Source organism: Mycetomoellerius zeteki, unplaced genomic scaffold (genome assembly GCF_001594055.1).
Source record: "Mycetomoellerius zeteki isolate Tzet28-1 unplaced genomic scaffold, Tzet1.0 scaffold58, whole genome shotgun sequence".
In the NCBI taxonomy this organism is placed as follows: Eukaryota; Metazoa; Arthropoda; class Insecta; order Hymenoptera; family Formicidae; genus Mycetomoellerius; species Mycetomoellerius zeteki.
This window is the reverse complement of record NW_017257588.1, coordinates 484,504-512,351: the sequence shown is the minus strand read 5'-3', so window position 1 is coordinate 512,351 and position 27,848 is coordinate 484,504. Positions and strand designations below refer to the sequence as shown.

General features: G+C 36.6%; 1 protein-coding gene across 3 annotated transcripts in view; it reads right to left on the bottom strand.

Annotated features, from left to right (window-relative positions):
• LOC108728164 (uncharacterized) overlaps positions 1-27,848 on the bottom strand; it is a 273,603-nt gene that overhangs the window by 211,001 nt on the left and 34,754 nt on the right. The window contains exon 2 of one of the 3 annotated variants that reach the window (XM_018456583.1): positions 4,979-5,328. In XM_018456583.1, the coding sequence (XP_018312085.1) occupies positions 4,979-5,111 (133 nt within the window). In that variant the 5' untranslated portion in view covers positions 5,112-5,328. Of the gene's footprint in view, positions 1-4,978; positions 5,557-27,848 lie in introns of those variants that run through there. The other 2 variants (XM_018456584.1, XM_018456582.1) reach the window with 2 other exon arrangements.

The window sequence follows — 27,848 nt, the reverse complement described above, 5'->3', positions numbered from 1 at the left end:
ATTCAAGAATCATCTTTAGTAAACGTTATGAAATTAGATCAAATCGACGCAACGCTTCGTTCCGGGATATTATAGTATTATAAATCATTTTCGTCGTCTTCATGAAACAGTGTTATTGGATAATTTATTGATTTATGATATTGGCTTAGACGACATCAATCACCTATTGTTATAAAGACTAGTTCGTCATAAATGACGAACGTAACATAATAACGGTACATGAAAGGAATATAATTACTGCTATGCTACAATGGAAGTATGATCCTTTTGAAGTTCGAATAATGAGACAAGGTGCGCGTAACCGGTAGCATGCTGCGTGTATTCATATCTCGTGTGTGAGTAATACGTGAATTAAATACGCATGTCTGATTCACAATGCAGTCTTCGTGCATCTATACACACTAATACGGAAGATACCGCGCCACTGATCAGTTTTTCTATGATGCGCCATCGAAATTCAAAGAATAAAGCGCATCAATTTACCCTTTATTTCCTCTACTCGTTTTCTGCGATAAACTCAAAAATAGACAAAGATAATAAAAGTAAATCAAATAATATAAAGAATTCTATTTTCGGTCGAAGTGAATTTTGGTTATAGTTAATAACATTCATATACAAATGCAAATACATTTTTCAGTTCTATGAAATGCGCGCCGATTCGATTTGATAAAATGCAATCATAAACTGAAGCTGAAAATAACATTACAAATTATATTGATCATTAATTGATGCTAATAAATCTTAAAACACCATCAAGAATTTGTTGCAAAAAAATATCACCTCAATCAGGATTTGAATCTGAAACTTCCAACTTTCTAAGACCAATTTGACCACCATATGGAGATATTTTTTTACAATAATTAGTGAAAGAACGTCATTTTTCAATATATAATAAAACTTTCTTTTTTGTTCAAACATTATGACGTAACTTGGCTAATGACCGAGTTAAAAAATTTATCGCGGAAGGAAATGCTTTATGCAGAAAAAAATGGAAGAAGCTTCATTACTTTCATCAAGCGTTATTGGTAACTTGGTATAAACCGGCGTACAGAGTTGTATGACAAATGACTTTCAACCCCATTTATGTCGACTTAACACGACGTGAGAGACTATCCATCTCCGATTTCTGCTTACAGTAGTTAGTCTTCTCAGTATCGCGCAATATTCACCGGAGGCATCAACTGGGTTTCAACCTTTACACGTCATGAAAGTTGGAAGTTTCAACACCGGGAAACAGGAAGTGCTCGGTATTCGGGTGTTAATTAATCGACAACATTTTAAGACAGGTACTTGAGATACCGATTCGAGAATCGCTCCTCTCTCACGTCTTTCATAAACCACCCTTCCACCCATCCGTTCTCTTTTGTATGCAATCTCTCCTTCTCTTTCATCTCCACCTCTTTCATCGCTTGATAGCAGCGCAAGTTATTACAACGATTCTCCATCTCTCTCGGGTACTCTTGTTACCCGCCGTTAATTAGAGTACAGTCTGCTACCGACGACAACTAACTGCAAAGGAGAGTCTTCAGCGGCGGCGATCCTATATTCCACCACTTCGTTTCCCCTTCGCTTAAACTCACTCTGAGTTCTCTCCCGACTGATCCACCATCACCAGAGCACGATGTTTGCGGCTTGAATTATTCCGACGGATCTACACGCAACCCTGGATCACGCTTTAAAGGATCCGCTTGTCTAGCCCAGTCGTTACCGCGACGACATCGCTTACGACGAAGTCAGGATCTAACTGGAGAGACCTTACTAAATGGACGGAGGACGCGTAACGATCTAGAAGATTGATGCGCCACAATGGCGCGTTATAGTAGGTTCTCAGTTCTGTTACTACGGTATGCTACTTCGGACTTTGAATAAAGCGACATTCCACTTGGCGAATGTGTATCACATTTGCATCGTTATGCTTATGTGTTGAATATATTTCTGCAACTTGCTCCTCCTAACTTGTGTTTATTAACAGTTAACAGAAACTTGACATGATATAACACGGATTACTTCTGGATGAAGATATAGTAACTAAGTGCTTAATATCACTAAAGGAATTAAACACTACATTCTAAAATTAAAATATTAGAATGTTAAGAGTACTCTCTAGCAGAGTACAACTTTAATTTTGGAATGTAATTTTTAATTTTTAGAAATACCACTTGGTCGTTATGTTTCCTATTACAAATGTTAGCGAGTAAATCTCGGAAAGGCAAGGAAGGCGCAACTTTGCGACTTGTTCATTAAGACAAACAAGGTAAGATACGTCGGAGTTGTAGAACGGTAGTGCTTAATTTCTCACGATGAAGTTCTAGTGATTAAGACTGCGATCAGACTTCGCGGAAGTTGCAAACTCAAGGACGCTCACCTTCTCATATCAGCTTATACGCGGCCTGTAACGGTAACCTTAGACATAACTGGAGAAAATTGAGTTACTTCGGGCACGTTTCAGATTGATTTCTAGGTAGCAAGGCCCTATATCTTTCTACGGAGCGAAGCGTGATTGGTTTTCAATCCGTTCTACGTGGATCGAATGATCATTCGGTAAAACTCTACTTGGGCTAAACCCTCTTGCAATATCGTTTTCTATGTGTACGATAATTTGATCCCACTGTAGATACATTGTTACAGTTTCCAGATCTCCACGTTTTCTCTTGGGAGTACGTAGGATAAAATACTGTCTATCGACTACCCAACACAGTTGGTCGACCATTTTTATAGCATATTTTATAATTTCGATCTTTAATATTACAATATTTGTAACAATACAAAAAATTTCTCAGATATAATAATTTTATGAGTAGATTTAAATAAATGTCAATTTTATGTCCAATTATTTAGGAAAGTATGACACGCAATACTATATTTCGACGATATTCCCGCATTGTATCCCATTATATGAGTTTATGGACCGCACAATCTACTTATCAACGCAGCATCTGTGCATATGATACAATTTCATTAATATACACAAAAGTTATGAGGTCGTAAAGTGAAATAATTATAGATGGGTAGTAGCTATTGATTTCAACTTTCAACGGTGATAATTAACAGTAAAATATATTAAAACCGTCCAGTCTAAATTATAACGGACTATTCCTGTAATTCGATTATTGCAACGTCCATCAGGCGGAGTGACGGCATTAACGGATAAATGTCCCAGGTTATAAAAATTTAATGTCCGTCGAGATCTGAATACTCGTGAGATTGCTTTTCTCTTAAGCGAGTATTTTATGCATTTATCATCATTCTCGGTTTGACGCTCCTTGTTACGCGAGCAATAGATTAAATTCTGAATTTATTTTTTCAAAGAAATATCATTATAATCATTTACGATTGCATTAATGGAACATATCTTCACGTGAAGTTATGTTCTAATTGATATTCTAAATGATGTTCTAATTTGCTCTAATGTCATTATAAAATTCGGATTAAAATTTTCTTTTAAAGCGTTTTAAAATAATAAAGTAATATTAAATACTTCGAAAAATATTTAATGTTCAATTTTTGTTTTATTACTCTGTCAATTTCATTTGTAAAAAAATTTAAGCTAATACTAATTAATTAAATTAATAGATATTATCATTTGTTATTTTATATTATTTTATTACAATAAAGAGTATTGTAACTTTTAACATTTTATTAATATCATGGTAACATGCGTTTGAGGACTTCTACTCAACTTTAGATAGGTTCATTTCACTTTGATGTCTCTTTTCTCAATTGCCGTGCAGAAAGCTGATGCGCCATTAATTGTACTCGTTTGCGAACTTTCAGCCAGTCGTGGCTCGTTAATTGACACTATCAATCCTTCGTACAGGTTATCGTGGAGCACACTTTCGCGTTCGCCACTCGTCGTTTGCGCTATAACCCTGATTGCCAAAGTTCGAATCGTTAAAAAAGATTCGGAGAAATGCGAAAAAATAACGTTGCGCGATATTTCATCGTTTACTGCGCCACTTCTTTCTTTCCTTTTTCGCTTTCCCGTCGGACGAATGAAAATATGTCGCGTAAAAAAGAGGAAACGCATGTGTGCTCGTTTTGACATGTTTTTTCAGCTCGTAACGAAGCGACGCGCGGTCCGAAGCATAATTTATCATAATGTATTATCATATGAAAATGAAGATTAGTGTACGTGACAACTGCAAATATCGCATGTTCATGCATTCCGCGGGTAAATCATGAGGAATGATAAATGACGTTAATAAGTCACATGCACAAGAAATTAGTGACACATTATTATATTTTAACTCTAACATATTTAACATTAACTTTATATTTTATTACAGCATTCACTTTTTTCAGTCGAGTCATTTCATCATCATAAACGCTTCACCAAAAATGTTTAAGTACTTAATTATTTAATTATTTAAGTACTTAATTACTTAATATTATATATATAAAAATTTAACTAGAGAATTTCTAATGAGAAATGATTTCTTTAATGTAACAGAATTTGGAAATTTTGCGTCTCGTAAGGATTACGGTTCTATCAAGTGAAAAAATAAGTTTGAAGATTTAGAAGAACTAATAAGAAATTTGAATTTGCCAAATTGACTGACGAATCATAAAAAAATTTTATTATTAACGAGCGTTTTGCGTTATCATCTTTTTGACTTATTTTTAATCTGACTTCGCAGTTAACCGATTCTTAATGTTTTGATTTTGCGACGTAATTTGTAAACATTTATCCGAAATTTATATTTGTTATTTATATACTAAAGAAGGCTTGATCGAGACCGAAACCGTTTATAATTATTATTGCTTGAATTATATACCAATAGAATAAAATATTATCTCGCTACCAAGAACTTGCGTTGTGGTCCTTTATTTTATTAATTTGAATTATTAGCAACTTGAATAGTTTTATTATAACTAGAGAATATTAATCCAATTTTATCGTAAAAAATACAGTCCAACTTTCTTTCTGTTTCGTTATCATCGCTTTGCACCAATAGTAAAGAATAACAATTGTACTCACTGTATCCTCCCACGTAGATTGGCGTCCATGTTACTTGAGTATAGGCCAAGGGAGTTGCTGCGAATAATACGGCGCTGAACCATACCGCCCGACGTACCGCACTCATTTCACTAACGGCCTCGATAGTCGTCATTTTTTTCTCACGTTTCAATCAGTTCTCCGTCTCGATATCATCTTCTCCAACATGCCTCCGCTACTTCTCTCCGCTTTTATTCGCTACGCTCGTTCTTCTTTTTCCTCTCTTTTATTTTTTCGTCCGAACACAGGCGCACAACAATACGTCACGGCCGTTGAATATCTACGCAATCGAACGAAACTCTCGATACCACTGTCGTTTTATCCCACCGCATCTAATAGCTGGTATTTTCATATCATTGCGATCTGAAGCCGCCCGACGGATAATAGCTCGAAGGAAATTACAAGAATACGCTGCTGCGTGATTTATATACACGCATAATATTTATATGAAATTCAATTAAAGTCCTCAAAAGAGGAATTTCATTAAATCAAGTCTGCGTAATAGGAGCGAAGGATTGACATGTGAATGGATTGCCGAGGGATGAAGATTCAATAGCGATATTAATTTTGAGGATCGAAGATAGAGAAGATATCGAGAGGCGCCATTGATTGAAAATGGAAAAGAGTAAAGCGTTTTTAGTTGGCTCGTGAATAATTAATCTTGCGGATTCTAGGTCATGGTCGAGTGCGACGATAGGACATAACCGACTCGCGAGGCAGCGAAATTAATTAATTAAGCACGATCACGCGTCTCCGCTCTAATTGATGCTCGACACGAATTGGTACTTAACGCACTCCGTTATACTATCATTGACGACAGATATGGAAATTTAGAATAAAAGGGATAGCGGCCCGTCGTTGTTTATCAGACGCACTTTTTCCGCGTCATTGAGCGAAATAGCTTTACGTCAAGTAAAATTTTGCACTCTCGCTGCCGTTATTCCTCTTCCCGGACAGAATCTTCATTTCTGCACGAGTCCTGATTTATGCACCCTATACTTCACGTTCCTTCTTCTCAGAACGTATTACTCCGTTCCTTCGGGTATAACATGAAGACACAATCATCGCTTTTACCGACGGCGATCGCGAGAGTAACGGCCTTTCTACTCCCGCTGCTCGTTCTTCTCTACTTTTTTACGCTCGTAACATGTGCGAGACCGTTACCACTATTTTCCGTCTTTTTTCTTCCTTTCGGATCCACCGGACGCTGGTTCTTTCTCACTCCCAAGCGGAATTAGACTCATGTAGACCTTTACTCGTCTTCTTAAACCCTTCAATAACTTTGCCCAGATCAAAAAGCTTTTTTCCACTGATACGAGATCCCGTCTGCAACAAAATAGCAAAATATTTCATTAGAAGAGTTCCTTTGACGGATGATCATTAAGAGATGAAGCACGGACCAAGTCTCAAAGAACTCCTGTGGAAAATTCCAAGACTAAGAGAAACTATTGGAACCTATCTTCCACAGATTTACACGACCGTTAGAAACGACTTTTCTAAATTGAAATATTTGTCACATTTTTGACGGTGAATTTGTTTTCTCATATAATAAAAATAAAAATTCAAAAATTCTACTCAAAGATTGCGTACATAGAACTTGAATATTCAGTAATATTATTAAAATATAAATAGAAAAGTGTTTTAAATTAATTGGTAAATCATACTACAATACATTGATATATTACATATAATAATAATATATATGTTTTATAATATATATGTTTTAATAATATATACGTTTTAATAATATATACGTTTAATTGCCTGTTACTCATAAATGTAATGTAACAAAATTAATATAATATTTTTAAAAGTAGATCACAAAGATAGAGAGTAAGAGAGAACATGTCTTCAATGTCTATTTACAAACTTAAAAAAAATGTGTCAAATAAAAAACCACTCCTCTATCATTAAATTTTATCTTATTTTATCTAATTTTTCTGAATACAAAACGTGAGAGCATGACGGATATAATAATTATCTTATACGGTTACTTTAATTTTCGTCACGTCTCAATCGGAATGAAATTCATATCGCGAGCGAGAAGAGACCGCATAGTTTCTAGGACTCGGCTGCAATGGCATTTGCATTTTCATCTGCTTGGAAATGTCGTCGATGTCTCGTTAGCGTATCTCCATCGAGGCGACGAGCGGTGCATAAGACGGAGGTCATGGTTCCCTCGTAATGTTTCACGAGGTCGCTATAGCGAGGACTTTGGAGGCCGAAGGGGATGACGATCCCATTATGGTGACGGCAGCGGAAAGCGGAGGGGGAGTTGACAATTCAATTGTACATAATGTGACAAGCCAAAGTTATCCCATCGTTTTGCCGCCAAGTGTTATTCACTCATCGTTATCTATCGCCGGTTTTATCACGAACTTGTCCAGCAGCTATGAAAGCCACTCTGTGTTCTGCAAGGACGACCTTTATACATTACCTCATATAGCGCATCGGTGGACGATCAGGTGCTTAGCTGCAGGAACTATCTGTTCTTCTCTCCCCTCTCCCACTTCTAGTCCTTACTATGCACTTATCGCTCGTTCACCTTATTAGCTCGTGCTATCTTCTTAACTGCTCTTAACACTGCTTTAACCGAGATTCCTGAACACTTTCCTGCACCGTAGCATTTTCCGGTCTACGATTACGTTCAAAGTAGAGAGCAACTTACAACTTTCGCCGTCGCATCATTTCAGAATAAAGAACTCCGTTAAGGACGTTTTTCTCAAGTGTATAAACTCAACTCGTGTAAATAACAGCAATTTCATAGTCTTTCTTTTTCTTCATCCAACATTCATTTGTTTGGATAAAATTCTTTTCTCTCCTTTGTCTTTTATATCTCTTTTTATATCATGTAGAAATAGAAGAAGAGAGGAACATTGGACGACAAATAATTACCTCTTTTCTACCATCAAAATAGAAATGATTGCTTTAGAAGGTCTGACCAGATGCTGACTTTATCTACTAAGATATTTTTGTAGTACAATTACAATTAGCCATAACTTTCTTGTCATGTTTTCAATTACTTTTTGCCGCTGCCACGGACACAAATGATATTTTTATTCGTTAGATTAAAATGCATTTTTACAGCAATATATCTGGCTCAAATTGTTCCGTCTGCAATAGCGGTTTTTAGTTATTCCGTACCGCCGATCTCGTATTCAACAGCTATCTCGTTTGATCGCCTCTTGCATACAATCCTCCAATTATAATTCGCTACTCCCGTCAGACACTTTCATCGTAACTATGTCAAGTGTTTCCCCTTCCAGAATGACGCCCTTCCTTTTATTCTCTTTTTTTCCAGCAATCTCCATTGAGAAGCAACTACTGCTATAAACGGATCTATCCAAAAGAAGGTGCCGATGTAGTTAATTTAATCCAGGTGCTGATTGGATACGCAGCTAGGGAACGGTAATCGAAATAGAAGAAGAAACATGTAACTGGAGTCGGCATGAAAGAACGAAAAAGAAAGCCGCAAGTGGCTTTTGATTGTGTCATGCAATTATGGCCAGTTCCGTTTGATAAAACCGACCTAACGGTAAAAGAGGGTTTCGAGGTGAAGGAGAATCAACGGTTACCAGAATGTCAATGACACAAAGGGTCAGCTTTGTCTCATTTTTCCTCTTTCTCTCCCTTTCTATATCTCTTCCCGGCCCAGCAATCTGCAATTTGCTTCCCGCTCGGAAATGTTTTCTATCCGAATTGTCTCCGTTTTCAGTTATTACGTTTTGCTATGTATATATACAGGATATTCCAAAAGTAACGATAAATCTTTCGCCCAGGGGCAGAATGGACTAAACTGAGAAGAAAAGTCCCCTACCATTGTACAATTTTCGCAATAGTTAACAAGATGTTAATTACTAAAAATTGCCAAAAATTGGTCTTCAATAATTTGTTACTCAAATACTATTAACTTTTCAGAAAAACTGCAAGAGACAAAAAATGTTTATTTTCTTCGCATAGAGCTCTAAGAATTTTTTTCAGAATTTTTTCAAAATTTTTTAATACCGTATTTTCTTATGTTGGTAAAAATAAAGAAATGCAGTACTAAAAAGTTGATAAACAATTCTGAAAAAATTCCTAGAGCTCTATGAGAAGAAAATAAACATTTTTTGTCTGTATATACAGGTAAGTAGAAATAATGCTCTGATAGTTATTATAATCGAGCATCTTTCGCACGTCGCCAAGACAAGCAGTAAAATTTAATGTTCATGCCAAGACTAAATGGCCAAGTTCTCCATAGGAAGATCAAATGTCCGAAGAAGCAAATAGCTACGAGTAAATAACATTTCTCGTTGCAAAGATAATTACTCGAGCCGCAGTTCGCACGAGTTCACGCCGTGTGTCTGGAGTTTGCCTCGCTTCTTCCCTCTCTCTCTCCCCTCTTCCCCCCTCTCTCTTTATCTCTCTCTGTTCCTCACCCTTTGTCTAACCCTGTTTCTTGATGCCTCGGCAACTTCTCGTTTAGCACCGCCGCAAATTAGCCTGCAACCGCGTTTTCCGCGTCCATCTACAAGCGCTGCAGCGAGCGCATACGCCGTTTCAAGGTGAAGCACATGTTCTTTGGCCGAGACTTAATTAAAGGAACGCTATCTCTTGTGGAGATATTAGCTCGCGCTGCCTGGTTTAATTTAATGTTCATTAAATGTTCATTTAATAAGGTGAAAAGAATTATGTAGGGCTCAATCATCCTTGACTTGAAAGGGTTACCAAAGCATAAATAATATATAATAGAGCTGTATGAAGTGTAGCTCCTCTCGTATAGGTACGCTTTTGATAGCACTAAATATTTCCTGCTATGCAAAATTTCGAATTAAACCAGAGACGCGAATAATAAATTTATAATTGAATAATGGATTTGAAAAAGCAAAAAAAAAATTTTTATATTAATTATAATTCGTTTGCTGTAATATTTTGAGACAATAAAGACATTAACATTGACAATAATTAGTCCTCTGATTTCTGCTGTAAATGTATGGTTATTGAATGACGAACCAATATAATTATTAATCGAGTTAGGCTTCAATTAAACGGAATATCGATTAATTACGCAGAATGTATCTTAGCACGTCCACAATCAAGGCCTTTAATTGTCTGTGGCTTTAGATGACTGTGCGCTTCGTAGTATAATTAATCATCTGACCATCCTGCCGATCAAACCACTTGAAGTGATCTTTCTTGTGAATTACTAGCTGTAAATTCGAAATTAATGAGCAAAGTCATTCGCGCGTCATACTAAGATTAACACATATATAATGATACTGAGCAACAAAATCGTCATTGTTACATAAAATTTTATTGCAAGATATGGAAGATAAAAATAAAATAGACACTAAATAAATTATTTAAATTTTGATTTAAATTGTTAAATTTAATATTACTATATGTGTGCGCTTACATAAGTTCTCTATACCTTTATAGTATAATAATATTTATGTTCTAAATAATGCACAATAGAAATTGTATGATAATTCATTTGTAAATATTCATTTTATCAAGAAAACATATTTCACTAGTAGGTATTTGTTGAAATATGTAAAGTAGAAGCAGCCATGTTTGCGGCTTCGGTTGTCGTTTGTTGTTATAGTTGGAAGATATATTCTTGGATAAGACTGCATGATAAAGATATATGCATCGAGCATTAATATTCAGGTCAGACCGAGCGTGAATTCTGTAGCGAATGTCGCGCTACCGTAGTTCCACAACCGCTTCTCAGGATGTACTCAAGTTGTACTCGCTGTTTCGCAGAAACACACATTAAACGTCGTTGATGCCTCCTATTTACGGATGTAATCACGTCGTATTCAAACATCAGTATTTCTTGAAACTGTTGTTATCATCAGATATAAATGTGTTTCCATTTAAAATTCTAAAAATCTCTTTCAAGAAACTTTTAAAAGACCGCATGTAAAATCAACCCAACCGTATTTTTAACTTCGTCATTATAAAAAATTTATTTAATATCTGCATTAAAAGTATTAATTAATAAATTTCTCGTCTTTCTCTCTTTCTCTCTTGAATTCGTTTGCCTGACTTTTTCTTCTGCGTTCTAGAGAACACATCGACTGCACAATTACCACATCTCCATAATCAGTCAGATTTCTAGCAGTGGTCTCATGTTTGCCAACCGGAACGCGATGCATTTAGTTTCTAATGGAGCTTAGCGACTAAAGATAATGACACGTTCGTTCCACAGCAGCGAGCAACCTCCGTCCGAAATGTCGCAGCACTGCCTCGTGCTAGTCCAAGAGCACCAGACAATATTTGTTTTTCACTTCAACAACTACGGCAAACGTAACGCCGCGTTGTTTGCAGGAGTAGAACTTCGAACTAGCTACCAAAAGGATACGAAACGTCTCGTACGTGTTTACCGAAGCGATGTTTATTCGCGAGCAAGGTGTGTTATAATCGAATCTGTAAATTACTTGAAATTTGAGAAAAAGTTCTATTATTAAATTTTTAAATAATATAAAATTATGCTTGATCAAACAAGAGCAAAGTATTACATGAGATATTTCTATGGAAGATATTTTTAAATATAGCATAAAAACACATTCATATTTTTTGAAATAATTTAATTACAAAGAAAAATATATATCCTCTTTTGAATATCTTTAAAAGTTCGTTATGAAAGAGATATTTAACACTGTCTTATGTATTCCTTGCAGATTCCTATTTTATGTAAATCTTTCTTTTCGGCATAGCAATACATTTCGGAGGAATCTGGAGTATTGATAATAATTATTATCTACCTCGCGAAACTGCATTGCCAAAAATGTGTATTTTACAACGAATGTAAAGAGAGAAAAATACATGAACTGCCTTGAGTCGTAGCAATATAGAAGGAGAATGATTTATCCTGCGATTCTTTTCTCCGTTCCAATCTTTTGAATTCAAATTCTGAACGCAGCTATAATGCAAACGAATAAATAAAATAATATATATTTTATAAGAATTTTAGGCACGACCGTATGTATGAATACATCAATTACGATAAAGAAAGTCATGATTGGTCAAAGTTAGATGTGTTTCGAATAATACATTATATATTCTTTATTAAATCAATTTATTCCAGATATGATTGTGCGCTGATAACTTTCGGACTTTCAACACAATCATTCTGAAACGCTATAATAATCCTCCCTTAATAGATTAGAAAAATAGAAAGAGAGAAAGAAACTTATTAATCTGGAATATTGTTACAACTAATGAGAAAACAGTACCTGTTGGCTACGGTTACACCGTGCATTTAGGCCGCGGCCTATACAATAGATGTCTTTGTTTATTCTGTATATTAAACAAAGACATCTATCGTATAGGCCGCGGCCTAAATGCACGGTGTAACCGTAGCCAATAATACTAAATAATAATAGAATGGAAAACTGCTCTCTAAATCTGAATCAGTGGATAGTCACTAATTACCCAGTGGCATACTTGGCACTGATAATCAGTGAAGTTCAACTAAAAAAGAAAGAATATTTGAGCTAAAATACTGATATTTGCACGTTAATTTCAATCTTCCAATACCATATTCATTAAATTTAATCATTAAAACAAGGTTAGTTAGATCACATAATAAAGATTAGCTAGGTTAGGAATCTCACATTTAATTCACTGATTACCAGTGGCATACTTGGCACTGATATCAGTGATTATCCACTGATTCAGATTTAGAGAGTGCATATATTTCTATCATGGCAATTTCCACTCTCATATAAATTTCAGTTCGTTTTAATTGCACTTTGAGGGTCACACTGTACAGATTTCACAATGTAAATCCTAAACTCTCAATAAAAAAAACGCTTTGTACTTCCGTACGAAGATATTTCAACATTCGCTCTCGGATTTGCTCTCGGATACTTGATCGTGGATCTATGTTTTTTCCCGGGATGCAAACGCCGGGTATTGTTCCCCAAGCATGCATGACAAAGTTGCGGCATGCGTTCTCTCGATGAGTACGCGTTGAAATCTACAAATGTACATGTATCTATATGGCTCGTAACCGTGCCCTCTCCTCCCTTTCCTCTCACCCCAGGTCCTCATGCTCTACTTCCCGCACGTAGCCCCCGTTTTCGCGTATCCGTATCCGGGAAAAATATAGTTTCGGCCGTGTGCAAGTGCTTGGAGACGCGCCACCAAGATATACGATACCGACGCGATTTATCATCGTGACAATTTCGAACAGAGCACCAGTTTCGCAGCCACCGTTTTCCACCCTATCCCCTTTGACCCCTCGGCATCTACTCGTTGTGCACGCGGCAGCTTTCGCCATCGGATCACAACGCCCTTCTGAACACGCCGCTGCGCCGCGCCCGCGCCGTCTCGTTCGAGAACTGCGGCAAAAGTTGCTTATATGATTAATCGAGCCTTTCCCGCCGGCTGCTCTGTTTGTGTATATACGTGGAAACTCTTGCCGAAGGATTAAACTTCGTTTCCTTCGTGCCGCGGCAGATGCGCGAAAGCAATCACTCGTATGTGGTTTGGCACAGACACGTATCGATAACGGCGGAGTTTCGCGAGATATGTAGTAATGAAGCCTGATCTAAATCATTCAGTACAGACAGCTAATAGATCAGTTGAAGTCTAGAGGAGATCTATTGAAACAGGACAAGATGAATAATGACTATCGGCCGAGAGAAGACAATACATCATGCAAATTCCAATTTTAATCAAGAAAGATTTTATCGCAGTTAAAAATCCATTATATATATTTTACAATTGCTAACGTTAGCTAGCAATTAATTTGCATATACGATCAAGTTATAAATTATTATAAATGTATTTTAAATACATTGGACAAATTACAAATTGAGTAGATACGTAAATGTATAATTAATATTTAAAATTCTAATATTACATTAATAAAAAATAAATAATTTCTGTTAAATTTCCAGTTTAAAGCGTGAATGAATCTGCAAGATAGCTTTGCAATCTGACAGCATGAATAGGTAAAAGCTACATATCAATATGAGCTCAGAGGATAGTCCGTTGCTTTTAATAAACGTCGCTTCGTTGCGCACAGCGTAGATCTCAGTATCAGTTGCATCATGGGATTATACACGAGCCTCTTTTTCCTCGTTGTGAGTAATTTTTCAATTTAATTAAAGACGAGCGTGCTATAAATACTCAGAGAAAGGGCGGATTTCTATCGCCGCGCCGTGGCAATATTCACTGCGAAACGCGCTTTATAAAAAATATCTAGCCGGTCACGAAAATAGGCGTAAATCTCCGCCGCGAATTTCGCATTCGTTTTCCTTTTGCTCGTGGCAGGATGAAGCACTAGCGTCAGATCATTACCCCACCTTTTGTTCTGCTGCGTATATCAAATAAATGGGCAAGGATCGCGGGCGCGAAAGACTAGTAGCACAATGCGCCGGGTATCTACTATATTTTAGCCACTCCACTATCCGGGCATAACGTAGTATATACGCAACAATCGCGAATTTCAGCTGTCGTAAACCTTTTTCGTAGCTGGCCACGGCTTTGCACGCGATATCAACTATGTTTCTCCGTACGTTTCAATGTTTCAATAAACCAGGAGCATTCGCGTCTTCTTTGACAAATACTGATCGTAAAATCTAGTCGTGCAATCTAGTATCTATATAGATCTGCAAAATTTGCGTGAGTTTTCTCAAAGTATAAAAGATAATTGCCGCAATTAGGTACAAAGATACGAGAGAAACGCGCTCATTCCCGACGATCTCTGAAATGTTATCGGTGAAACTAGTCTGATCTGACTTAGGAAAAATCTGACTTACGATCTAGAACACGTGAATAGACTTCGAAAGTAATCGTTTTTAAGTGCTGATAGCGTTCGAGTGACATTACATATCTCCTAAAATCCGACAGGGTAAAGTTTATAATCCTAACGCGACGTCAAGGTAACACAATCGTGTTGCCGACCGAAGTTCCCGGGATCAAAGTAATCCCGTCCCGGTCAAAGTTTTTTCTAATTGGCCAACGAGTTAGCTGCCCAGGCTAAGAACCGGAGGAGGTCATGGAAAGCTGCGGCGACGGCTTAGATGAAAGAACGAACGAGCGTTTTCCACGAGTGTCTCCGCGACGCTTTGTCGTCCGAAGAGCTCGTGGAATCTTCCAATTCGACTAAGAAACTCGAACGCCCCTGCAGCCAGTTTAATCGAATTCCACTGCAGAGCCAAGGACTCCAGTCCTTGCTTCCGATCTATATTCTGCTCGTGATCCATACACGTGCACGTACACGCGTCGGTGTGTACGTACGCGCGGTGACAACCTGGAAAAAGGATCGGATTCTCCTCCATTTGTTATCAGATCGGTAACTTCGCTCGTCGCAAAAACGATAACAGCTCCGGAAATCCCTTCCCGAAATTTCTCGAGAGACAACCCTTCGGTAAATACCTCCGTGCCGTTTTTCGTTAAAGCAATCGATATGAGTGTAGAGAGAAGCTGTCCCATTGTCCTAAGTACCTTAGTCATTAAAGTATTTGGAGTATCACTCTGCAAAAAGCCATAGTAAACTTTTAGTCGAGGTGAATGAAGTAATTACACGAAAGTTACGAGTATTATTCGACTTTATGAAATAATAAATTATACATACTATATAAGCAAAGTGCGCGTGCAAAATGATGTCATCATTTCGGTTAAATTGCAATATATTACAAGAGAGTTTCTCATAAATTCAACTATTCGTGGGCAAAATAAAGAGAGGGATTGCATTATGTCAATACGCTGAGAGATAAGCATTTTGACGTCTGGACGAATATATATGTTTCGAATATAGAATCCATTTCGAAGCAAAATATTACGTGCAGTTTGGTTACAGAGGTCTCTGGTGCGGCGATCGCCGAATATCGATTGACGAGAAGAGAAAGCGCCACGTAGATTGTAAGGCAAGTTTCGTTAAAACGCATCTATAGTTGCGGAAGATTCAGTTCGGAAGTTGCAGCGAACGCGGTAAATGTGTGCGTTAACTTTTGATGATCCTCCGGAAGTAAGCGAACGCGCGTTCAGTTATGCGAGTAGGATGAAGAAACCTACCGCCTTCCGCTTGAGGATATTCTTTCGCCAAGTAAACTGAAGCAACGAGGAATCACTGACTCTCTAATTTCCGACAAAATTTGCTTTTATTTCGACTTCAACTCCAAACGATGATTCCAAACGGTGATTCATCTTTAACCAGAATCTGCATTAACTTATACGTTTTCAATGTCTTCACTTTGATTTCTATTCAAGTTGAAAATTCACTTCTCTTATGCAGTTTCTTCAATCTTGAATTCATCTTTAGAGAACAAAACGTACCCGATTCGACGTAAGAAAAACGAGAAATCTCTTTCCTACGATGAGATTTATGTTCCTATATACGCGTTCTTTGAAATTTGAAGACTTGCCAAGAATGTATATTGCGAGTGGAATATTCTCTCAATATATCCTACATCATGTTATCGTGCAGAAACTTATCGCGCAATAAAATTAAAAGCGCACCGAAATCTGTTCATAAAACACAGAAAAGAAATAATATATATTTAACAGAAAATCCTGACTAGAAATTCTCCTACAAAAATTCTTGCATTATTCAGAAACCTCATTTCGCAATGTCATGATTTATACGCCAGCAAGGTCAATATATTACTATCCATATTCGATCTAATCATAAATTACAGCTCACGATGTTAACGGGAAATTTTTTTCCCGCTCGGCTAACGACTTAGTTAATCACAGTATTTTCGAGATGGTGTGTTCTTCTTCATTAAGGATCTTCGTTAAGGATCGCGCCCTGAAAGTTACTGCGTTTACTTTTGAAAACGTTGTTACCCGCCAACCAATTACTCGACCAATTACCAAGTTTCACGGTCTAGAAGTGATTGTTATAATTCGCATTTATCGCCGCTATTTATACTCGTCAAAAGTTCCCACGTCAGAAATTGGCGCGAGTGCGTAAAGAATACTAATTAATTACAGAAGAATTGCTTTAACTTTATCGTTAATCATTTTCCAGAGCGTCTTTTGCCGACGAGAGAAAATGTTTCTTTATCCCACTTTTTTCTTCCGTTCACGTCATTTCCCTCCTAGTGCACCAAGAGTTAATCTACTTATACGGTACGGCAGTAATAAGCCAGACCGCATGCACGTGTCCCTCTCCGTTCTTTTGGTCGTCCCTTTCAGTTAACAGACTGACTGGCAAGTTACGCTAATAATATTAAACTACGTACATTCGGAAGTGAACGCTGTCAAGCTGATCACTCGTGTCTGACCCTCTTCAATTGGCTTTTTCATAGATGACGCTCTTGAATGGAAAGCAGTTCTTGCAGATGGCAAATCAATACGGATGTTCTACTTTCGTCATTAATGTCACAAGCGATTACTTCCTTATACTTCTTAATTATTATTATGCTTCTTAATTAATATGTTCTGCGTGATAATTTAATAATTAAATTTAAAGAATCAAAGCTATCATCATTAGAATCAATTGTACTTCAAATGAAAATTTGTAAATACGAGAAAAATGAATTTTCACGAGATTGTAAAATTATTATTCGTGCTTGATTGGAGTTTGCTTTTACGCGTGTGTGTACCATGCAAATGTGGCATACAGACTTTCACGTACATGCATCCCGCCTCTAACGAAATTGACTAGAGAGTCAGGCGAGAGTTATGGGGGCTGGTGCCAATAAAGTTAGGCTAGAAAGCGGAAAAGTTAAGCAGCTACACGTCAGGATATATTCTAATATGGAGGGTTTAGTGATGTTAAAACTATAAAATGTCGGTTTATATACATACACAAATAATTTTGAATTACCTAAGTTTGCTTGTTCTTCAGTTTGCCATCTATTACTTCAATTATGTACTATCTAGTTAATTAACAATTAAAACAACTTTTTCTAAAAATGTATAAAGAAATATGCACCAAAAGAATCCTAGAAATAAAAATTAGCATTTTGTAGAGTTGCAAATGTTTTTATTAAAACTTTTGCATTATCTTGCAGAATGAATTTTTTTGCATCAAACGGATTTAAAACGGTGAAATGGATTAAGAGATGCGTGCCAATTCCATACATTAAACTTATGAAAAACATTTGCTGTACATTTTAATATTAAGGTGGAACGAAAGTTCGTAGCGCTACTAACTTCAAAATTCAAAAAGCTTTAATTTCGTTAAAAATGAGTGAAATTTAAATTTAAGGAAAGAATTTTAAAGCTTGAAATCTCGACTTTTTCAAAGAGTCACTACGTCTTTTAAGTTTCTGTGAGTTTGATAATTTTTACACACAGCAAACTCAAAATTTTTTTTTTTTTTTAATATTCCTCAGATTTTTTTACTACTAGGTTGTCGCGGACTAAATAAAAAGAGCATTTTGACTTTGATTGCTCCATTAAATATCATCGTAATTAAAACATCATAATTAAAACAGATTCTTAAATTGAACATTGTTCTATCGAATAGTATAAGTGCCAAATTAAAAAAAATTTTTTTTTAAAACAGACAAGATACAAAAAAATAGCGCTACGAACTTTTATTCGAACCCAATACATAAGTTGTATATTATATTATTTAAAAATAGCTTAATTATGAAATAATGATATCATTGTTATAAATATAAAAATTAATTCATTTAAACACAAAAAATATAATTGGTACGAAGATGCATGTTAAGAAGTGATCATTATCTCCTGCAATATGATAATGTCACTCCTTTCAGTATACCTTCGGAGACGAACTTTAATTTCCCGTGTCGCAAATGAGCGCCAGGAACAATCATTCTATGAGAGGCAAAAAGGTGATATATCGCCCGCGCCTTCAGCGTCAGGGCGCACTCATGGATAAACTAATATCCTACTGACCGTTATCTGTTAATTACGGGTGCTTCTTGCGCTCGGCGGGCGATATCTCCGTTAAATTTCCACTGCACGTAGACGGCATACCGTGAGTCTCAGCAAACATGTGTGGGTGTATATGTGAGGGCTGACTTGTGCTCGTTCCCCAGCTCGTATAGGACGATCCACGTATGTTAATTTATCTCTAGTGTGGTCCGGCGCCGTTCTGCTTCGCCCTACTGCTCGAGCAATCCACTAGGGATTTCGGGATTCGAGCAGAGTTTCGGCGAGTAGCGTTTCGCTTATCCACGACAGCTAAGGCTTAAATTATGCGACGCGATACACGCGCGTTACGCCAGGCTGAGGAAAGCAATTAAACAATCGCTGCGAATTTGCAGGCGACAACGATAGCCGCAGTCTCATCGTTTCTGAACGGATGCACCGGATCGAGCAGACTACGGGCGACGGACTGGAAAGACTGCGTTTTGTATTCCGGATATGGAATTACATGCGCATAATTCGCCTCGTAATGGCGAAAGCGATTGTATTTCGCGTAAAAGCCTCTGCTCAGTATTGCGAAATTAATTGTGTTTACATACTTCGTATATCTATAAAAAAAAAATAAACGCTGTGTAACGAGTCTTCCAGATATTATTACAACGTTATAAAAACACAAATATGTAGAGTTTAAAAATAATGTTAAAATTAATTCATATACTCGACATATAATAAAAAATGTACAATAAATATATTGCTAGTACATTTTGCATTGTAAAATCATTTGTTATATTTCCAAAATAATTTAATTATTTTAAATAATTTAATAATTAAATTTAATTAATATACTTAATAATTAAATTTAATAATTTAATTTAATTTAATCAAATTGTTATTTAAAAATATTCATTAACATTAATTTTTATTTTTAAGGTTTTTTGAAGTATATATATCTCTTTTTATACATTTTAAAAAAAAATTCGTTTTAATTACACATTAAGTAGACTATACATAATTGAAGTAATAGATAGCAAACTGAACTTAAATCAAATTTCATTCCTTTTGCATATTACGATTTCATGAGTTACTATTTAACTAACAATATAGATTCTTGTTATTCTCTCCTTTATATTAAGTAACAGTAGGATGAACTCACGTCACATCTGGGAATAAGGCGTTGTGCTGAGTGCCGTGTTACATAAGCGCAAGAGCTTTCGAAAGCACGCTATTACCCACGCGAACGGCTATTGTTTCCCGATAATACAGTTGCGATTCGGTTCTGATAATCGTTCCTCCTCGAAAATAGAACAACGTGCTTTTACCGCGGAGTCGTTCCCACGCATTTAAGACTACATAAAATCTCGACACAACGCGCATTTACGAATCATGGACGCCTTTTTTCTTTCTTTCATCGTCGCCCGATGTGACGCTTGGCTTTGCAACCGTTTTATTTTACGCGATAGTAAACGATAAAGCGTTTTGTCGGAGCATATTTACTGACTTTGGCGAATTTTCCCCAACATATACGCGTATGATTGCTTCACGATCGACGGAGGCAGGCAATTTAGGAAAATATATCCTTCCGCGAATTGTATTTCTCTGACGTGCAAATTGAAAACTACTTTTATTATAAATTAGATTTTTGCGCATATAATTTCAAAACAAACTTTACGGTAGTTCATCACTATTAGGTGAACATCGCCGAGCTTATCGTGATACTTATAAACTTACAACGCACGTTATCCGCATTCGAGCGGAACTATAAGTCCGTAAATCCGTGACAAACGAGACTCGACGTTAATAACGGGGAGTTAATACAACAAACAGTGTAAAATTGCAATCAGAGTACCATATATACAAGCAACGAGAAGCAAACTTAAATAAAAAATAATAATTTCCATTAGCCTTTATCTCGCGAAAAAAGTTATCCGAGGATTATTGGTAAATATTCACGTTTGTTACGAGCAGCTTCCATTGGTCTCCGTATTTCATTTTATGACGAAACGTTAATCCAACTTCTCGTTATTACGTCTCCACTATTCCCGCTCATCATCGAATGGATGCATCGTTCTCCGTTAGGCAAAGTTGCGTCTGGAATAGACGCGGCGATATTCGAATATACAGTGCTCCATTATAATGCATTCGAACGCGTGTACGAGCATCGTAAATGGGTAGCCGGTGGAGTATCTTCAGCATACGGGAAATTGAGTGGTACCAGAAGGATCATAGGAAACACTGGCAGTCAATCTGAACGAAATAGCCGAAAGACATAACTTGTAGGAAATTACGAGTGCTTCGATTATATATCCGGCGCAGAATTACAGATAAACCGCCAAACTAAATTGATACGTGGTTACTTTATTGTATTTTAGACAATATATGTACATATATACTCTACAATTTATGTACATTTATATTATATGTAGATCTATACAATTTTTTATAAAATCACATTTAAAATAAAAAATACATTCACTAGATACAGAATAAAATATTTTAGAAATATAGTTGGATTTGGAAAAAAGTAAATCACTTTTACGCTTTTATTATTTACAGTGATATAAATTTGAAATAAATATCATTAAATGAACAGTCATGTGACTCATCCTACCACATATCCTACCACGTAGTAAGCGTACATTTATTTTAGTTATTACAATTTTTATACATTTTTTTGTATATAATATCAGAATGCCTCAATTTTGTATGATATCGGACTGCTATTGTGTACGATGTATTTCCCGGTATGTGTTTTCTATATTTTTCTGTTATACAGTTCTGTGATGGAGCATCTGAGCTCGTGACATAAAATCTCCGAGGAGATGGGTAACTTTATCCTGTCTTCCTCGTAACTCGTATAACCTCGAATATTACTGACAGGGGCAAAATGGAAAAGACGAATATTTCTTTTGCTTCTTACTTTTATCACATGTCGCTCTTTTGGAACCTTACAATGCTCTTCTTTTGCATTTCTTCGACTCACTAATACTTGGCCAGTATTATATACAGTTCTAGCATTCTTTGCGTATTATTCAAATCTTTCGTGACATACATAGGAAGCTCATAAGAATTTCTCTTTCCTCTTTAAAAAATCTGTCCGTTTTGCCAAAATTCAATTTCCTTCTTTTACTACAATACTTCGATTTATTGTAATACATTCTTTACAATTATTTCCTCTAAATGTTAATTCGAAATTTTGAGCATAGTAGCCATTCGTTGGACACCCCCATCGAAACATTGTTGAAATAACATATTAAAACCAGAATGAAAAATTAAATTCGCTCTTTGTTATTACATAAATAAAATAGATTCTTTCTCGTGTTTTATTTAATATTTTATTCATATTTCATGAAAATATTTTTTTCATATTAATATAATAATTGTTCCGTGTAATTATTTAAATATAATACATGGCGTTATTTTTAAATTTCAATTTTTCTATAAAATAAATAATGATAAAAATATTTTCAGTGAATGTGTGACTGTTGCTAAGCTTTTCTACAAGTTCAGGTCCTTTTTTTCGAGATTTTTCCCTATGTAAGTTCATTATATATATTGTCGATATCAATCAATAACTTTCCTCGTCGTATTCTTTCCAGTCAGTTTCCGCTAAAAATAAAGTCAGCAACGAGACCCCTTAAGCTCCAAAACCGACGAGCCGATATCTCTCATCGATCTGCGGACGAAACACGAGTAACTCACGGCGGTCTTATTTACCGAATCACAGATTCGCGCGATCGTTCTTCCAAGTTGTCAGGTGGATCGAAAGTTTCAAAAGAAATATTTCTTCCCTCCCCAAGTGTGCTGCTACTGCCGACCTCGCGGAGGAATTTACCCGGAAAACATTTCCTTCCACTTGAGGTGCTCCGTGCCGCGCGAAAGTCCTATCCTGCGAATAGGAAGTTCCAGCACGTCGAGTAAATTATGGAGCCTGAGTAGCGACACGCGTGATTCCCAGTTCGACCTGACGCGCGCGCAGGCGAGTATGCAGGGTGCCGAGGCCGAAGGAAACTGACCTGTGATGATAAACGAGCGGCCAGATCAACCGATCGTATAACTTCTTGCTCCTTCCTACAAAACGTTGTACTCTGTATCTATGCTACACCGAATCGAGAAGTGGTTCACGTCACCTGGTAATTTATTATTCGCGTGGGCGCAGTGAGTTTTTAGTTCCTGCCGATAGAGGACGATCGTTCACACTGCCGCTTTACATTCGTAAATTTATGCATCGCGGTACCGATTTTTGTATAAATTCAACGAAGGTACACAGATAATTTCTCTCTTTGTAGATTTGTGTGAAATAAATATTATTAATGTTTTTACATTAATATTACATAAATATGTTATATAAGATCTAATGTAGATTATCTTGCACACAATAGCGTTTTATATTCTAAGATTTCGCAGTTTATTGGAGATGACATAAATATTATTTGATGATAAACAACGTAATATCATTAACAGATGCAGGTAATGAATGTATTCTTTCTTATATATATAATACTTAATTTTTATTATTTCCTTGTTCTTCTTTTTTATAACTTTTGTTATTTCTGATACAATGGACTAAGGATGAAAAGTAATTTGATAAGCAATAATCAAAAGAAACCTGAATTATTTTTATCGTAGAAGGTGAACAGAAGATTTAAAAGAAATTCTTATTTACGCTAAAAAGCGTAAAGATTTTTCTTACGCGTTTATTACGTTTTCTTTAAAGGTGTCACAGAATTGAGAAAAGTACGATTACTAGAGGTAAGAAAAAGAAGATACATTTTATTTGCGAAGGACGACTCGTGATCTTTTCAGAAGTAAAAAAGTCCTCCGTGTGATTCGATCTTTTTCGATCCAATTTCACCTTCCTTAGTTCTATCAGTGTTATTTACCGCTTCTGTACTTTCTTTTTTGCTCTACATTAGAGAATCCGCAGTAAGACCGATCGTAATGAAAGAAGGCGTCTTTCGAGGGCGAGAATACGGAAGTCGCTGCAACGGAAATGCAATATTTTCCTCTTGAGAGATGTACCGAGTCGCGTCAATTCAACTGCGAGAACTCTCCGTGTATCTTCATTCACCTCTTACGACAGACAACGGTCGTGATATATTCCGTAAGCTCGCTCGAGACTTTAAGATACGAGAGGGAGAAAATTAAATAGGACATGTAACAGGCTCCGCGATATTCTATATACCACTTCCCTCGGGCTATGTGACGCAAGAAGATTACGTCGAACCAACTCCGCAAGTTTATTTCAACGCATACGAACGTTCGAACGCAGTTTCGAAACCGAAGCTACAGTGTAACCCCCGCCTCGATTTTTTTGCAAGCAGCGCATTGTACTCGAGAATGCATTTCATAGGGCATACAAAACTCGTGGTCATGCGACTACAGAAAGCTAAAGCTTTCGTTTATCCGTGCATTCAAACTAGATTTTGCAGTTTCGAAAAATAGACAGTTCGCGCATTCAATTTTCTATTATACCTATGTAAAGCGTTTTAATCTTTCCGCTATATTTACGACAAAAGAGATGTTTTTGGCGCATATATGTATATTCATGAGGTCCACACTTTTTGGAATAGATTGCATTTAAAATTCTACTTTATATAGATTGGATAAACATATAAATTTCTTATATCGTTATTACGATGGCATAAAGTTACGTGAACCATATGGCGAAAATTTAACACAAAGATAATGTATGCATATTCAAACATATTTAAATAAAAAAAACATTAACTTAACTTTTGTGACAAAAATAAATTTTTATATGGATAGAAAATATAATTCAATTCTTTCAATAAAAACATCCATTTAGAATACAAATATACCACCGAATTTTTTTTTTTTTTTTTTTCGTTCGTTTAACATCGGAGACGAATATTTACAAATCCCTGTTAAATTTAATTATCGTGAAAATTGCTTATGGCATTTTATTTTATATATATATCGTGTCATTCAATATGTGCACAAGCGGCAAACTAATCGATTGCAGTTTCCGTTTACAATTGTTGTTCAAGGAACGTTGGTACGGCGAAATTATTTTCACTGATTTGCAGCAGAAATTGTCCGAGAGATTTGGAGATGCAATTTGAATGATATCTGCCGTTTCGGTTAGGCAATCACGGAACGGGCACTGTAATTGTCGAAGTTCGATTCGAACAGTAAAGGAATATCCGACTAGACAATCATGCTGGTATCATCGTTATAGTATCGTATCTAAACATGAATGTCAATAATCATCAGTTGTCAAACTCGTTATTTTATCGTTTAATAAACATGGTAATATATAGCAAGAGTAGGTTATAAAACCGATGTTATAACATCGTGAATATCGAATTTAATATATCGTAATGAATCGCCGAGAGAGCTTCGTTTATGCAAATTTCAAGAAAATAATTTTTAACGTTGTTCAGCTAGTTTGCTAGTTTTAGAACGCTCAAGTTTGCGCGTTGAAAAAAGCCTCACAGTCGCCGATTTAATAATAATCCCTTTAACCATTAAAATAATCCTCTCGCCGGATGTGGCCCGTAGTTTGGCATTATCGAAAATAAAAACGCTTTCAAAAAAATCTATAGTAACGTATTATTCCATTTCATTCAAATTTCGTTTGCGGTTTATAAACGTTAACTATTATTAATATCTTTTTTAAGCTCCCGCTCATTTATCAAACTATATTCCGAAATGTGAATAAAAAGCATTTCTACGAATATCCGGTTATCGCGCACTACTTTTTCGATTAAATACACATCTCGGCGGTTAGTAACCAATTATCCAGATTACATAGCGAGTGTCGAGAGCCTCGTGAAAATTGGGTGGTCTATGGGCACGCGAAGATCGAGTTTATATCGATCGTGTTCTACCGGATGAAATAAATGCGTGTACAAGTTATCGCACGTGTGCGTGTGCCTGTACGCGCGACCGTGCACGCCGGTAATTATTCTTGCAGCATTCGTGATAGCGAATTCTACATAAATATTCTCTTGAGTGCAATAGTAGAATCGACCCCGATCTACGGGATATGCGATCGTACGTGCTGTCGCGTCCAATTGTGGCGTACGTTTAAAAACTGATACTAGCGAAGGGGTTAATTTTAATTTTCACCTATAACAATCGTATGCACGTCTCTCGTGCTATAAACGAGATCATGCGGCTTATCGGATGTAATTTAATCGCGATGCTAGCCCTGGTTCTTTCGCATTTGTACAAATTGATCACGTGTAATTTTTAGTGTTTTTTTTTCAGTTTTATGGGAATTCGTTCGTATTACGTGTATATATCAGTACATTCGCGACAAAATAAAGAATAAAATTCTATCGTTTATTTGCATCAGTAAAGCTTCATTTACATGAAGCCCTTCATTAATCGTACGTAAAATATCGTTTACATGTCACGTTGTACGCATCGTGAAATCGCTATTTATTCGCAACGAATATTGAATGTAATGGTACTTGCGACTGGGAGGAAGAGAATCACGGTCTTTTATGACTGTCGACGATTATCGGGACACGGAACTGCGATTGTCAACTGCGATTCAAATCCCATTGATCCAACCACGTACTTACCGGTCCCTATTGGGTAAACGAGTGCGAAAAGTATCGGCGAGCCGATAAACGGATTTTATTGGAAATAAAACGTCGCGACGGTCAACTATAAACTTCCGTTGTCTGTTCCGCGAATAATACCGTTGGTGGACGCGACCGGCATCGATCGATCGTTGGCGCGCCTGCGATACCTGTGCGGGCGTTAAAATTAAATTACACTCGCTCCGGGAGACACCCGCCAAGAAGTATGGGCTAGCTTTTTCAAATGGTGCAGAAAATCAATGCAGAGCTTCCTCCTCTCTGTCTCCGGCCACGGGCATCGGTTCGCGTTCAACCGACAACCGATGCAAATCGAATCTTTGCCGGGCGTTATCGTGCAACACAGTCAGCAATTCCACGCGGTCGTTAATTCTCTTTCGAGGATAGGATTTTTCAGCAGATCCAGATGAAAATCATTGAGATAATTAACGCGTGAAAGGATCCATTGCTAATTGATCTATGAGTTTCCCAGAGAAATTTGTAAAAAATATATAATATTCCCCCCCCACACACATATAATCATAGATTCTGTGAACCGCATGATACCGCATCGGCGATAATTTAGCGAACGATGCAATATACTTGGAGCAACCGCGATCATGCGTATCTTGTGTAATTTTTGAGTGGCAAAAATAATTTTACTGCATGCAATTCATCTCCGGCGACTAGAACGAATTCCGATGTTCGTGATTCGGTGCGCCATGTTCCGCGAGAATTTACGGGCCAGGCATAAAACACTCCTTGTAAACGGGTACGTAATCGCGCGAGCCGGCCACTGCAATAATTATTACGGACGACGACGGCCACCGTTTTGCGGTAAACAGGCTTTGCGACTGGCATACCCGTTACAGCGTATATTCGCGACTCACGGGGGGCGTGTGGCGTCGTAGATCATTATTTAGCATAGTTTTCTCGATGATAGCCAAGATGGAAAATGGCGAGCGATAATTTCGAAAAAGCGCAAATGGCATCGACGTTACGCAGGGAGAGAAGCAGGGGCGCTTATCCCTTCCTAAATTTTGGCAAGAAGAAATAATTAAATTATGAAAATCATTGGCTGCAGAGAAAACAGCTTTACAACTGTTATACAATTCTTTAATGATTGGTTTATACATCTTAGGTCTAGTAAGAAACTAAGAAAAGATCACTGATAATTCCTTACTTAAATTCTTCAATAGCTACGCTGAAGCAGCGATTTTCACGTCTTATAAGTTAGCGGAACAAAATGAGCGGAATCGATTCTAACTAACATTTTTATTTGTTGCTCATTTGTTGCTAAAAAGTTGCCAAAGAAAAAAATTTGTTGCTCTGTCGGTTTATTTAAAAAAACGATGTTTCGCTAAAGAAAGATTCAGTTAGCGGAACAATACCTACAACAAAGCCAATCTACGCAGAAATAACGTAGGAATTTATTGCTAATTTGTTGCTAATTTGTTGCTGCCGAAATAACATTTTTTTTAATACTTTACATACTGAAAAAGTGTAAATAACAA